General features: G+C 36.7%; 1 protein-coding gene and 1 non-coding gene across 2 annotated transcripts in view; both read right to left on the bottom strand.

The window, feature by feature from the left end:
• Positions 1-1,670: 1,670 nt before the first annotated feature.
• Positions 1,671-15,992, bottom strand: part of RAB2A (RAB2A, member RAS oncogene family) — a 92,717-nt gene continuing 78,395 nt past the window's right edge. Inside the window, exons 7-8 of the mRNA XM_066266182.1 lie at positions 5,493-5,561; positions 1,671-2,977 (exon numbers count right to left, since the gene is read on the bottom strand). Coding sequence (XP_066122279.1) covers positions 2,804-2,977; positions 5,493-5,561 — 243 coding nt within the window. The 3' untranslated portion in view covers positions 1,671-2,803. The remainder of the gene's footprint in view (positions 2,978-5,492; positions 5,562-15,992) is intronic.
• LOC136332495 (U1 spliceosomal RNA) lies at positions 4,275-4,433 on the bottom strand. The gene has a single exon (XR_010730749.1). It is a non-coding gene; the product is annotated as a U1 spliceosomal RNA (small nuclear RNA).

The raw sequence follows: 15,992 nt of genomic DNA, 5'->3' as shown, positions 1-15,992 counted from the left end.
TACTTAATGTTGCAAAGCCAGACATAAATTACTTTTTGGTTGATTATACACATTTTAGTATCATTTACATTCATTCCTACTCTATTAGAAGAGACAATTTTCCTGTTAATAGTGTATTTTTTGGCAAATAAACATAAAAATTGTATTTATTGAATGATTTTAGAGAGAAAGAGAGAAACATCAATTTATTGTTCCACTCATCCAAGCATTCACTGATTAATTCTTGTATGTGCCCTTACCAGGGACTGAACTCACAACGTTGGCGTATTGGATAATGTTCTAACCAACTGGGCTACTTGGCCAGGGCCTAATTATGTATTTTAAAAACTTGTATAACAATTCAGTTCAGTTTCCATACACAGGGTGGTGAAAAATTAGGTTTACAGTTATTTGAATAGAAAATACCATAATTAATAAACAGTATAAGAAGAAACTTCATTGTGTACACAAAACCATAAGCCTACTTTTACCCTACCCTGTATTGTTGAATTGTATAATTAATTATATGCTACTCTTTCAAAAATCTGCCCTCCATTCAGCCGTCTTTAATCCAGAAGACAAATAGTATCACTATCTTTATGAAGATTACAACTTTGGAATGGTACATGTTGAGACATTAAAAGTTGTGTTTATTTCTTAGTGACTGATCTTCTAGCTCTTAAAACGTGTCCATACGATGCCACAAAAATTAACCAAAGATTAAAGACTCAATTACAGTATTAAAGATTCAATTACAGGTGCCACTATTACATTATTTGTGATACCAATAATAAAATGAGCAAAGAGTAGAAAGCAGAAAGGAACACTGCTTTGTCGGCTGATGTGAGAAGATGAGATTTGTAGAGAAAGTGGTGATGAACTAGAGAGGAATCCATTCACTCCTCACCCCTGCTGCCCAGGATGAAGGCTAGTTAAGGTTGCTGTCGTAGAGCTGTATTTTAATGCTCCATCTGTTTTTAGGGTATTAAGTACATCTGCTGGTTTTTCTTGTTTTATTTTAATCATTAGTTGCTCTTCTTATACTTGATTTATAAAAGAATTAGGCTAGACAGCATAGGAAAGAAATACATTAAACTTCTGGAAAAGCTAACAGTAGTTTAAATATAATATCTAAGCAATCATCCTCTTCTTGGTAGAGAGTATAACTTTTCCTACCCACCCATTATAAAAAGAGTTAATGGTACAATCAATGATTTTGGTATGACCACTTTAAGAAAAAATATTTTACAATAAAAATACTCAAGAATCTCTATTTCTTCTCACCTTTCCCTCAGTCCTCCAGGACCCAGTTAAAACAAAGATAGGTGACTTTCCATAAGAGTAATGTTAAAGCTTAAAAGAATATTGCTGAACACCCAGGGAAGGCCTACGAAGGTTGAAGACCTAAGTGATTGAAAGTATTAGTTTCACACTAAGAAATTCTTTATAAAGCTTTCTTATAGGTTAAATGTGCTTTTGTGCTGTTTGAGAAGAAAATAATGATTACATCAATAACAAAAAGAACTTCAATACTGTAAAGAGTTTCATCACATTTTAGCAAAATTTTTAAAAAGGACATTAAACATTAAAAGGACTATTTTAAAAAATATGCTTAGATACATGTAAAAACTGTGGATGGGCTAGAAAAATACATTAAAAAAATGATGTGGTTATAATAAAAAAAAGAACACTTTTATACATAGGATTTTATTTTGCACTGCTATAACAATTTCAGTATAGACCAAGGAAGAAAAAGAAAATAAAAGGATAAACCCACCACACTGAGTAAATTACTAAAGCTTTCCTACTTTTTAACAGGGTCTTCCATCTGGCAGATTTATGGTCATATCCTCTTCAAAATAGACAAGATGCTTACCATATTTTAAAGATTCTAGGTTACCACAGAAAGAAAAATTTTACACAGTCACTGTACATCAACGTTGAAAAACTGTCCTGCATGAAAAATATACTTAGAAATCATGTGAGTAAAAGAAAAATTAGTGTGTTTAAGGAAAAATTAAAATCCTCATCACGTGCCACCTCAACGTGGACATTCCTTCTTCTTAGAGTCACTTAGGTTGTATGGAGTTCTTGCTTCCACCCATTTCCCTCATTACACTGTTCCTACCCAGCAGTATTCATTAAGGCAAACAAATCCTTTTCTGAAGAGGTCTTAAAGAAATCGTGGACAAAGAGCAAACTTTTAGCATTAAAAGAGGTTAACATATACATAGCCTTTATAATGTACATTAAGCATATTTTTCTTGGACTAGTGACAAAAGATGAACATGCTTGCTAACAATGTCAAAAAGTTTAAAATTCAGTGTCCAAGCAATTCCTAACAATGCTTCGGTAGCTTTAAGCTCTAAACAGTTCAGAATTTATGCAAATGCATTAATGAATTCAAGCTTGGCAAATTACACCCAAGCAGGTTATTAAACTATATACACAGTAAGTAAATGATAAATACAGAATTAAAAGAATCCTTCTGTTTTTCCTTATAGCCTTGGAAATTGACAAACTTTTTGAGGACAGTTCTATTAATATTAAACATTGTTTGGTGTTGGGAAACCTAACTACACAAACCAATTTAAAATACTCAAGATGACTCTGTAGTGTTTAATACAATTCAGTTCTAGGTAAGGGCACAAGACAACATTTAACAAAAATAATCACATCAATTGACCTAGAAATCAAATGCAAATAGATATGAATACAATCTCCAAAATCTGTCTTTTTAAGTGAACATTAACCATTTATTCAAAGTTATACAAGAATTTAAAAGATTAAAGTCTTCTGCGACATAAAGCCATTTTGAATAGTTTCATGTCTCAGCTGAGCAAGAGAGGGTGAATGAAATAGTGAGGAGGCCCCATTTGGGCAGCGAGACAGTAAAAACACTCAACAGCAGCCTCCCCCCCGCCTGCTGTCCTCCCTGATTGCCTGCATGTGTGGCATTGGTAGCAGCATGCTGAGGGCCAATTTTAATGCCATTTGCCTGAAATAAAAGACAAAAGGATTACAAATGTAACTGGATCCAATAAAAATTTATTTAATTCTTAATGATACAATTTTACCAAACAACTCAGAAAAACATTAAGGAGATTTTTTGCAACAATTAAAACAATCTCTTCTAGAGGATATTTCTTCTGTTTAGAAACAGTATTGTGGAAATATTTCTGAAAATAATTCTTTAGCCCATCAGGAACCGGGTACACAGAAACTGGATAGTGCTGCTTTTCAGGGAATTCTCACAATAGAGAAAATGTTTAAAACAATTACTGCAAGTCATCTTTGAAGGATAAAAATATGTAAAGCCTATGCTGCTCTAATACAATGTCAAATCTTTTCTCTAGACAGCATTTCTCTTCCATGTTGAATCAGCTGTACAGACTAAGGGCATATGAGTGTTCTGTGTCATCAATAATTTCTATGATCCCCAAAGACATGGCAGCTTGCCAAGAACCCACACACAGAGCAGTTCTTTCATTCATCAAACTCACACTTATGTCTTAACCCTCACTCCCTCAAGTGGATTTTACCTAAAAATACAACACTTTGAGAAAAGTAATACAGTAGCTTCAGAAATTAAGCTCTTAAGGAAACTTTACGTCACAGTAAATCTCAGATTTATAGTGCTTGGCAGTTGTTCTGCAACAGTAGTAGCCTTGGGGTTTCTGGCACTAGTTCAGTATTGACAGCAGCTGATGTGGTTTCTTTTCGCTCTTTTGACTCCTCTTTAATAAAAAGCATGCCCTATGGCTCATTGGTTTTGCCCCCTCTAGGCTGGTAGCAACTTCTTGAGGAATCAAGGAGTCACACTTGGCATTAGGCCAAATAAATCGCACGGCCTGTTAGCTCCTGACAGTATATTACAATCAAAGCTGCACCAGGCACAGTACAGCAGTCAGCTACTATATGAAACCAGACAGAAACAATGAACATGTGCTTTTACACAGAGGCCCAATTACTGTTCAGTTTATGTGGCATTCATCTCTGAATGGTGTCGTCTTTAAATTAACTTAAGATCTGCTGCCATATTAGCCTAGAAGATAGGATTTAGAAACCATAATACTCCAAATTAAAATAAATGAGAAAAACAAGCACTTTCTGGAAAACTTAGGAAATTATAGTTTAGTTTTAGCAAAGACTACTGAGACCAGTAATGAAGAATCTCATTTATGTACAGGTCAAGATGCATACATACAATGGCTTCCTAACACAATGCTTTCCTAACTGCAACTGGGGGAGAAATAAGTTTTTCCCTTAGAAGCAAAAAGTGTTTTTTTTAAAGTAGTGGAGAGCACAACCGCAGTTCCCCACTCCCACAAATTATGCAGTTGAATTTTCCACACTTGGGGAAATTGCAGGGGTCAGCACATCCAGAGTTCAATGGATAGAGCTTGCCCTGGGAAAACCACCTTCCTGATCATGGTGTCTCCCCTGACAAGTATTAGAAACAAAAATTCTTAACATACAATGGCAAAAATGTTTATGTAACAGTAAATAATATGCTGTGTCCACACAGTGGGAATTTAGGTCAAAATGATGACCACTGATTGGTAGACACCCTGAATTACATGCTCCAGAGCTTTCCATTTTATGCTAACCATGTTGATCAAAACTGCTCAAAATAATTTTACAAAAACAAAATCAAAAACAAAAAAAATAAACCAGTGCTAACTGCCAATTATACCTATAATTTAGCTTCCTAAAAGTGCTATGCTACACTGGGAGTAATTTCCAAATTGGGCATTTCCCACTTTCATATTGACTACGGGGAGAGTATCTTATTAGTGAGACAGTATACGCATTTATACAACTAGAAAATTATTCCCCAAAGCAGATATGGACATGTGGATGAAAGTGAATTTTCTTCTCTCTTTGGAGGATTTATATTATTTTGCATTGCTTACAATAAATGGATAGTCACTCACTTTAATCCATTTGCACATATAAAGTGATGCTATACTAGAACATAAACATTTAACTATTATACAGCATCCAACAAATTTTCAGTTAGATGATTATAAACTAATGTGTTAACTCAGTGGTCAGCAAACCACGGCTCGCAAGGCACATGCGGCTCTTTGGCCCTTTGAGTGTGGGTGCAAGGGCCAGCTTAGGAGTACCCCAATTAAGTTAGTAACAATCTACCTACCTATATAGTTTAAGTTTAAAAAATTGGGTTCTCAAAAGAAATTTCAATCGTTGTACTGTTGATATTTGGCTCTGTTGACTAATGAGTTTGCCGACCCTTGTATAACTGATATCACATATTCATTTTATGGTTTAAAAAATATAAAACCATAAATCTTAGTAATTAAGCTCCAAATTAATTGAAGTATATGATTGTCTAATCATGATGCTATACATCTAAAACCATAAAAAATAACAGTAAATTGTAACTGAAAAATAAAATTTAAAATATTTCATAAAAGCATAAAACCCAAATATTAGCAAATAAATTTTATTTGCAAATATTAGCCAATAAATTTTACTTGTGTATATACCTCATTATTAATGTCAAAGACTCCTTCTTGGATTTTTTCATAAATTTCTTTTGCTGTATTAATAAATGCCTGAAATATAAGATAGAGAAATTAGTTCAAATTATTTAAAACCACAATAGCAAAAGGACTTTACAAATATTGATTGATTTATGACCTATGCAACTTACGACCATTTGACTTTATGACCACAATCGCTAGCCATGACTGCTCCGCGTCTGGCAGCGCAAGCGTTGCCCAGCTGGGTGTACAACAGTGAGGACCAGCTTCCGGCAGCACTACCATCTCCGCGTGCACCAGACTGTTATCAACTGTTACCCCAGACTCGGTACAGCAATTTGTGTCTTGGATATTTTTCATCAAACCCCTCCCAAGATGTCTACCAAGAGGAAATTGTCTTTGCAAATATTAAATCAGTTGTACTGGTAATGCAGTGTTTTACTTAAACCTGACGAATGTAAAAATAAGAAACAAAATGGTGTAGAGATGATACAAATGGCATAAAATGAACAAAGAAAATTATGATATATAACAATAATGAAAGAGAATTATGATAAAATATTAAAGATTTTTATAACATCATTTCACAGTACTGGACATATAGCCTACTCAACTTACAACCAAATCGTGTTACGACCGGTCTGTCGGAACCAATCGTGGTAGTAAGTTGAGCACTAGCTGTATATAAAAAGCTCTACAGAATATCATAAAGTTCAACACAACAAAATTAACCAGTGTAATTATACCATAGTAATAGAATAACAAAAATCACATAATCATTTCAATAGATAGAGAAATGGCATTTGACAAAATCCAACAAACTTTCATAATAGAAACATTCAACAAAATAGGACTAGTAAGGAACTTCCTCAACCTGATCCAATAAGCATCTAAGAAAAACCCATAGCTAACACCATACCCACTGATGAACACTAAAAACTTTCCCACTAAGATCAAGAACAGAGCAACAACATATGTGAATGTTCATTAATATATTAGCAGCAATAGCCAAAAAGTGAAAACAGCACAAATGTTTTCACTGATGAATGAAAACCAAAATGTGGTATCACTTTATAATGGAACTTTATTAAGCCACAAAAAAATGAAACACTGATTTATGCTAAATGAGTAAACCTTAAAAACACTATGCCAAGTAAAAATAGGCATAAAAGACCACATTAGTACGACTCCATTTATATGAAATATTCAAAGAGAGAAACATAGACTACTGGCTGTCAGGGGTTATGAAGACAGGGGGACTGACTGCACAGTGACTAATGAGTAGGGGGTTTCTGTTTGGGGTGATGAAAATGTTCTGTAATTAGCGGTAATGGTTGCACAACTTTGTGAATATACTGAAATCCACTAAATTGTACCTTTTAAAAGACTGAAATTTTTGGTATGTGAATTAGATCTCAAAAGAAAAATGATGGGGAGCAGGGGATACAATAGTGTGAGAATAGCATACATGAGAAAAACATGTCAACTACATAAACTGCAATACCTTCCATGTTGAAACTAGCTTACTTCTGGAGGTTACTGTTTCACACAAAATCCTTTTTTGCCAGGACAAGGTACTACTTATTACACAGTTTAAGAGGGGAAAATTAAAGGATGCTTATGATATGGAGATAAAAAGACAGCTCAACTTCTATGCCATGTTGAATCAAGTTTCACCTCTTCCCCATACAGCATGCTACTGCATTGACAAAAAAATTAGTGTTAGAACACTGTAACAAAATTAAGCCTCTAAATACCAAAATTAACCCACAAACATTCTATGGTTATACAAAGTATTAAAATACTTTATGCAAATACTGCCAATGCCACAGAAGGTGTTTCTAAATTAGCAGATTTGAGATCACAAAAAATAGTATTAATAAATCAGGTCCTCTTTAATTAGCATTCTATGAAAATTCATCAAGAAATCTATTCTTTACTAGCACTGATATAGACTTATTTCAAAATTTGAAAAGTAAACTAGGGTTCATGGAGAGGAACAAATCATATCTTTCATCTTTTCTACACTGGAAATATCTGATTGCTGAACTTGCCACCAGAGCTTTTGTTTCCTCATTAACAGGACTGATATGTTTTCACCTTTAAAGGCCTTACAGCTCTCCAGAGTAATCAATCTACTGGAGCTCAATTACTGCACCAAGAACACACAAGTCAGTAAGGGAGATGTGAACGACAGTGGCAGGAGCACAGAGATATGAATATGCATAAACTCTAAGTGGCTGATTGAATCATCAGAGGGTCATGACAATCTGCAGCAAAATAATGAGAATTCATCACTGCAGATTCATATGGCACTTTGGAAGTGAGTGTGCTTTTCATATGGGCACTAGAGTTAAAGTGAAGGAGAAACTGGTTTTCAGTCAACTATGAATTGATTTACATTCCTCAAAATCAAAGTTATCCTGATAAAGAAAAACTTTATTTCCAATAACATGTCAATTATAATGATGGCTTCAGAAAGGAGGCTAACTAAATACTGAAGCCAACAAATTCACAGGGTTGGAATTTCTTATAAGGGAGCCCACGTGTACATTTCATTACAATGTTACACAGAACTACAAGGTCCCATAAGTGAGTTCAAACTTCATATAAATGAACATTTGTTATAAAAGTCATTATAAATGTGCCAATTTATGTAAAAAAATTTATTTTACTCATTTGTTGATAAATCACTTTAGAAACTGGCTTAAGAAAGCTATGCTAGATAACATTTTCCAAGTCACTACTTTTATTACCCAAATAGTACTTATTATAGAGAAGATGCTATACAGATTATTTTATCTACATCATAGCAAAAACATTTAATACTATTATTTTTAAAGATTTATTTATTCACTTTAGAGAAAAGAGAGAGACAGGGGGAGAGAAGGGGGGAGGAACAGGAAGCATCAACTCCAGTATGTGCCTGACCAGGCAAGTCTAGGGTTTTGAACCGGCTATCTCAGTGTTCCCGGTAGACACTTTATCCACTGTGCCACCACAGGACAGGCATACTTAATATTATCAAGTGATTAATTAGTGATCAATTTTAATGAGTCCTTAGAGTTTAAAACTCAATGTGACAAATGCTGACATGAGTATACCTGTTTATTTTTTATTTTTTATTTTTATTTTTTTGTATTTTTTCCGAAGCTGGAAACAGGGAGACAGTCAGACAGACTCCCGCATGCGCCCAACCAGGATCCACCCGGCACGCCCACCAGGGGCGATGCTCTGCCCACCAGGGGGCGATGCTCTTCCCCTCTGGGGCGTAGCTCTGTTGTGACCAGAGCCACTCTAGCGCCTGGGGCAGAGGCCAAGGAGCCATCCCCAGCGCCCGGGCCATCTTTGCTCCAATGGAGCCTCGGCTGCAGGAGGGGGAGAGACAGAGAGGAAGGAGAGGGGGAGGGGTGGAGAAGCAGATGGGTGCTTCTCCTGTGTGCCCTCACCGGGAATCGAACCTGGGACTTCTGCACTCCAGGCCGACACTCCACCACTGAGCCAACTGGCCAGGGCCTGAGTATACTTGTTTTAAAAAAGTGTAGCTATAAATTGAAATTATCCAGTTCCCAAATATAATAAACATTAAGGCTTATTAGAGATCAAATGAAACTTCTAAGAGCCTTGAGTGTCACAGACAATATCTGTTCACTAAAGCTGCAAAGCATCTCAAGAACCAAGAAAGACAAGAGATACATATCTGTTATAGAAAATGGACAAAATTTTCTTTAATTTCTCTCTTCACTCTAGTCATTAAAATTTAATCCCCATATATGTATTTTTCAAGATAGGTAACATTCTGAAATACCTCTAGAACACAGAAAAAAGAGAAAATTAGCAAGTTAACTAAATAGATACTACAAAACTTCACATTAAATGCTCATGCTTTAATAGGACAGCCTTAACTTGAAATTCCTTCTAATTTTAGACAGAATTTTAACCAGTTTTATCATTTCTATTTCCAAGGCTATTGAAGCAAATTCTAGGGGTGGGGGGATAAAGAGCAGACGTGATGGGTGTGTTTGTGTATGTAAGTGGGGATTGAGCATGTGCAGCATCAGGGACAGAGGCACTAGGGGAACTTGCACACGGCAGCAGCTGTGGCATGACTTGTGCAGACAGCTCCTGATGGCTGAGGACAAGTGTTAATGAAGATAGTCCAAGTCCTCCAGGAGAGAGGTTCTGTGTTTGCTGTTTAATGTAAGAAACAGAAAATCTGTTTTGGAAAACTTTTATTATTCTTATAAGGTTTGATGTTTCACAAGGGTAAAATTAAAAATCTATCTAGAATAGCCTGCTGGTGGTGGTGCAGATAGAGCGTTGACCTAGAACGCTGAGGACCCAGATTCAAAACCTTGAGGTCGCTAGCTTGAGTGTGGGCTCAACCAGCTTGAGCACAGGGTCACCAGCTTCAGCATGGGATCACTGATATGATCCCCATGGTGCTGGATTGAGCAAAGGGGTCACTGGTTCAGCTGAAGCACCGCAATCAAGGTACGTACAGGAAGCAATCAATGAAAAACTAAAGTACCAAAACTATGAGTTGATGCTTCTCATCTCTTTCACTCTAATAATAATAACAACAACAACATTTATCTGGAACACTTAATTCCTTATGTCAGAAAAATGAGCAAGCTGATAGCATATCTACAGAAAAATTTTAACATTAATGTACTATTTTAAAAGAATGTTTTTATTTATTTATTTTTTTTGTATTTTTCTGAAGCTGAAAACGGGGAGAGACAGTCAGACAGACTCCCGCATGTGCCCGACTGGGATCCACCTGGCACGCCCACCAGGGGCGATGCTCTGCCCACCAGGGGGCGATGCTCTGCCCACCAGGGGGCGATGCTCTACCCCTTGGGGGCGTTGCTCTGCCGTGACCAGAGCCACTCTAGCGCCTGGGGCAGAGGCCAAGGAGCCATCCCCAGCGCCTGGGCTATCTTTGCTCCAATGGAGCCTTGGCTGCGGGAGGGGAAGAGAGAGACAGAGAGGAAGGAGGGGGGGGGGGTGGAGAAGCAAATGGGCGAAAAGAATGTTTTTAATGTATTGATTTTAGAGAGAGAGGACGGGAAAGAGGAAAGACAGAACATTAGTTAAGGCAATACTTTTAAAACATGACACCTAAAGATCACAGGTTTTGTGACACATAAATCAGACTTTAAGAACATTATATTCATATACATATACTTCACATTTCAGTCAATCAAAATATTAATAGGTTAAAGAGGAAAAATATTTGCTAAAGACACTGTGTCAAAGGACTGCATTATCAGCACTGTGAAACAAACAATATCTAGGCAGAACCATAACTATGAAGTATACAGAGTCCCTTGCATCCAACAATCTGGCAAGCCTCTTGCGTTCCCATGCAGTGCTCCACTCCAGTATCAGGAGCCTCTCTTCATTTTACCATTAGCTCTTCCCCTTTACCCTGCTTTGATTAATTGCCATGTTCAGTCCTTTACCTTCATTAGCCATTAATTGCCTTCCACCTCAGGCACTAATTTTTCAACCCTTGGCAACAACAGTTGTATGAATGGTCCTGATAATATCTAAACCAAAGTAAAATTTCAGTGACTTTTATAGCACAAATTAAGTAACAAAAAACTGTAAATGCATTAGGATTTAAATATATATTCAGTAAACACACAAAATTACGTGTATCCTGCCTACATCATTTGTCATTTACCAGACTCAGGACTTCTCTAGGTACTATGAAAGATAAAGGAAGAGGATATAGTTCCTACTGCTGAAGTTAATGTGCACTGATGACTTAGGAAGAATGTGTGCAGGGCAGGACTAAGGCAGGACTAGGCAGGTTTGGCTGCAGGACAATGTGCTAAGGGGGACTTCAAAGTCTTCTCATGAGAGAGACTAGAGGAAAAATTTTTTATTTTCCATTATGGTTTAACATTTTTCAAGGCAAAATACTGAAAATCCTACAACAGAGTAATATTTAAATTATTCCCTTATATAACATGCTGCCACCTGGTGGAAAGATAAAAATTACAGCGTCTGTTAGGTTAGAATTCAAAATAAATCAAAGTATCTTAATTTTATTTAACTGTCTTGAACAGATGCTAGAGACAAAGTACCCTGTAAAGTAAGTGGTTCTTTAGTTTTCTCCTAGAACTGGAAAACATAAAATAACTAGAATGCTTTTTAATTTTCTTCTCACTTGCTAACAATGCTTATGGACATTACAGGTGTCCATTTGCCGAAGCTAATGACAACCAATGGTTACTAAGTACTTACTATGCGCCAGTCACTATTCTAAATTATTATTTTTAATACTTTTTCTTATTTTTTAATTTTAATTCTATTTTTTTACAGAGACAGAGTGTCATAGTGAGGGATAGACAGGGACAGACAGACAGGAATGGAGAGATGAGAAGCATCAATCATTAGTTTTTCGTTGTGCATTGCGACCTTAGTTTTTCATTGATTGCTTTCTCATATGTGCCTTGACTGTGGGCCTTCAGCAGACTGAATAACCCCTTGCTCGAACCAGCGACCTTGGGTCCAAGCTGGCGAGCTTTTTGCTCAAGCCAGATGAGCCCGCGCTCAAACTGGCAACCTCAGGGTCTTGAACCTGGGTCTTCCGCATCCCAGTCTGATGCTCTATCCACTGCGCCACCGCCTGGTCAGGCACTATTCTAAATTATTCACATAGGTGTTATTTCTGAAGCAAAATTCAAAATATGAATAAATATAAGAAAATTAATTTTTATTTTGTTTCAATAAAATCTTTTTGTAGGATGAAATTATATCTGTAAGATTAGCAGACTGGTTAAGGGTGCAGTTCTAGAACAAGACTGCCTAGGTTCACACCCCAGTGACACACTTACCAGATGTGTTGCTTTGGAACCACTGCTTAAGCTCCCTGTAGACTGAGGATAATGGTGTTTACTTTATAGAATTGCGGGGAGGATGAATATAACACATGAATGTAACACAACAAAAACAGTGCTTGCCATGGAGTATTCAATGCATGTTAGCTCTCATCATCGTATCTGAATACGAAGACATGCAGGAACAATAAAAGGTACAGGTGCTAAATGTCAATGTGCCTGAAACACTGTAGACTAAGAGAGAAATAGTGATCAGTGCTCTTCAGTGGATTAAATTCTTGATTAAATAAAAATAAACATTAAAAAAGTAAATTAGCAACATGTACTGTGTTCAGTGAGCCCTAAAGAATAAAACTGAGTCCTGGCCAGGTAGCTCAGTTGGTTACAGCATCATCCCGATATGCTGAGGTTATGGGTTCAATCCTGGTCAGGGCACATATAAGAATCAACCAATGACCGTATAATGAGGGGAACAAATCAACGCTTCCCTCTCCTTTCCCTTCTCTCTAAAATCAATTAAAAAATATATTAAGTTCAGACTTAATTAAATATAATGCAGACAGGAAATTCTTAGGGAAAGAACATTAGACTACAAATCAGGATTGTGCAGATTAAATACAAAACTCCTTTAAATTATGTGACTTTAAAATGTTCTGATGTTATCTGATTTAGCTTCATTGGGAGAGGACCCATACATACATCATCCAAATTAGTAGCTTTCAACTATTTATTACAGAAATCTTGCAGGGACCACCTATTGGGGATGATGTAGAAAGAAGGGAGAGCCCAGTGGAGGGAAGACCATTTCCTCCTCTTCCCTTCTCATTTCCCATGGAACCACAAGCAGAGCTGTTCCACTTTTATCTCTTTCATACAAGTTTCCTGTGTTCCATTAAAAAGGAGGGGGGCACTGCTAACTTTACTGATTTTAAAAAGCACACTTCTTATATCTCTCAAAAGCTTCTAGCTAGAAATCACTTTGGATTTCTAGAATTATCTTGAGAAGTATTTAGTACTTGTGATTATTTACATTCTTTGTGTCCTTTCTTCCCTTTACAAAAATTAACATTACCAGTGAATGCTTATTAAGAAGGAAAAGAGGGAGCCTAAACAAATCTTGATCAATTTTACCAGGGAAATAAAGGAAGGGGGAGCAGAACTAGATTAGAAAGGTATGGGAGATTCTAGTATTTATGAATTTCCTGTTCCTATGTTCTGTCACAGATATGTTTAATTGGTGATAATTATGGTGTGTCACAGATAACACACAGATATGTTTAATTCCTTAGTAACTTAGTTCTTCCATCCAAGCATTTACTGAGTACTTGATTTGTAGCAGGCATGGACTGAGCATAGTGAGGTAAATATGAGTATCTTTAACCCAAAGATATGGTACAGGATAGATGTAAATCCAAAATTGAAACTCAGCATGGAAACTTCCACAATAGGCATGACAACCCAATGGTAAAAATAAATTTAGAAAAAAGTAGAGAAAATGAATGTAACTTTCTAAGTTAGTTTGCTTTGGATGATCCTCAAGTTTTGTAGGATAATGGCTAAATAAGGTTGGAGAAGCTGATGGTAGTGAACAAAATTTTCCAATTTGTGGAAGAGAGTAGTAAAATTTATTAAACTAAACTCTCTTTCAGCCTGATAAAGTCAGGTCAGATTTCCAGTGAAAAGTACCCTTAACCCTGCCAAAACAGCCAAGGTAAGTAACATGTTATTCTCAATGAAAATTAAGTCTGTAGGTTTTCAAGTACTGAACAGGACACAAGTCTTACTTAGCAAGGGGCCTTGATAATGGTTGTCTTAGTTACTAAAGTCTTACCAAGTTGTAAGTTTTCCCCAGACATAGAAATCCACCTATTTGATGTCAGTATAGATGGCCTGGCAGGTTTCTGCAATCTGTCTTAGGGTTAGCTGGCTCTACCTTTAGTACTTGAACAACTAAGCCAGGAATTTCCAGCCCTGATTTTTCAATAGTATTAAGATATTTTTAATTATCAGACTTTTGCCTCAATTTCTCTTTCTCTCTCTCTCTCTCTCTCTCACACACACACACACACACACTTTTTCTTGACAGAGACAGAGAATCAGAGAGAGGGACAGACAGGAAGGGAGAGAGATGAGAAGCATCAATTCTTCATTGCAACACCTTAGTTGTTCACTGATTGCTTTCTCTTATGTGCCTTGACCAGGGGGCTACAGCAGAGCGAGTGACCCCTTGCTCAAACCAGTTACCTTGGGCTTCAAGCCAGTGACCTTTGGGCTCAAGCCAGCAACCTTGGGCTTTTGAACCTGGGTCCTCCATGTCCCAGTTCGACGCTATAACCACTGCGCCACCACCTGGTCAGGCTATATATCGTATATATTGAATTTATTGGTGCAACATTTGTTCAGAAAACTATACAGGTTTCAACTGCATAACTCAATAAGATGTTTATATATTTTTTTTGTTTCACATAAATTTCCAATCTTATATTTAAGTAAAATTGATGAATATAGGAAAAAACAACTCATCAAATGGCTAAGATATTGAGAATATTTGACAAAGTGACAAATGTTTGGGAAATGGTAAATTTAACCATTATTTATACCACAAGCAACTTTGGGTCCCAGAGGGAATATAATAATATTTTAAGGTTTGGTAATGTAAAACTCTAAGGAAATAAAATGTTTACAGAGGGAAAATACACACAGAAAACAGGAAGGAATTACAGAAGTAAATATATCACTTGTGGGGTAAAGTCTTCAAAAATCTGGCATGAGAATTTTGTGCAGGGGTATTTCCCCCTAGCCTGCCACAACTTTTACTGCAGTCGTCACTCTGGGTATAAAAAAACCCTTTCAAACTGCAGATCCCAGGCAGCCACTGGAGAAACCTCCTGATCAAAGCAGGAGCCAATCTGTTCATTAGGGTTTCCAACAGTTTCATAGGACAGAATTCCACCTACATGTTAACAAGTAGGACTAAAGCATAACCTGATTAAAGACTGAAGGAAGAGGAGCAAGGCTGAATTAAACCAACTATCCAAACATCTGTTATCTACTACATGAGGGGAGAAACTGTGCTAGGTATTGGAAATGCAGAGATGAAAAGATAGCTTGTTTTCAAGGAATTCTGCCCTTATGGTGAGCTGACATGAAAAATAAATGTTGTCATAGAGTGTAAAAATAAATTCATGCCCAGGATGACACAGGAATGGATACAGAGAAAAGAGCATATAAATTCTGCCTGTGTGTGTGGTGTATGGTGTGTGGTGGGTGCTGATGAGGTGGGGCAGGGATTTGGTACCATGTCATTCCATGATGCACCAGATTTGACTATATCCTTGAAGGGTCAAGTAGGAAGGAAGAACATTTCAAGTACAGAGATCTTTCTGTAAAGGGGGATCAAGAGTGCCACCCAGTTGTTGGCAGTTAGTTTAAAGTAGAGAGCACACTGGGGAGTTGGCAGATAAAGAAACTTGTATTCTAAGCAACAGAGTTTGATTCTGAAGTGGTGGGGAACCATGACATGATTTAATAAAACTTGGGTGTGACATTCAATTTTCATTTTTAGAAAGATCTGAAGGCAACAGTGTAGATGATTGAAAAATGAAAACAGGGAGTCCAATTAGGAGGCAATTAAGGAAGAGGACAATTT

The sequence above is a fragment of the Saccopteryx bilineata genome, chromosome 3 (assembly GCF_036850765.1).
Source record: "Saccopteryx bilineata isolate mSacBil1 chromosome 3, mSacBil1_pri_phased_curated, whole genome shotgun sequence".
NCBI classification, from domain to species: Eukaryota; Metazoa; Chordata; class Mammalia; order Chiroptera; family Emballonuridae; genus Saccopteryx; species Saccopteryx bilineata.
Note: the sequence above shows the minus strand (reverse complement) of the source record. Positions and strands in the feature narration are given on the sequence as shown.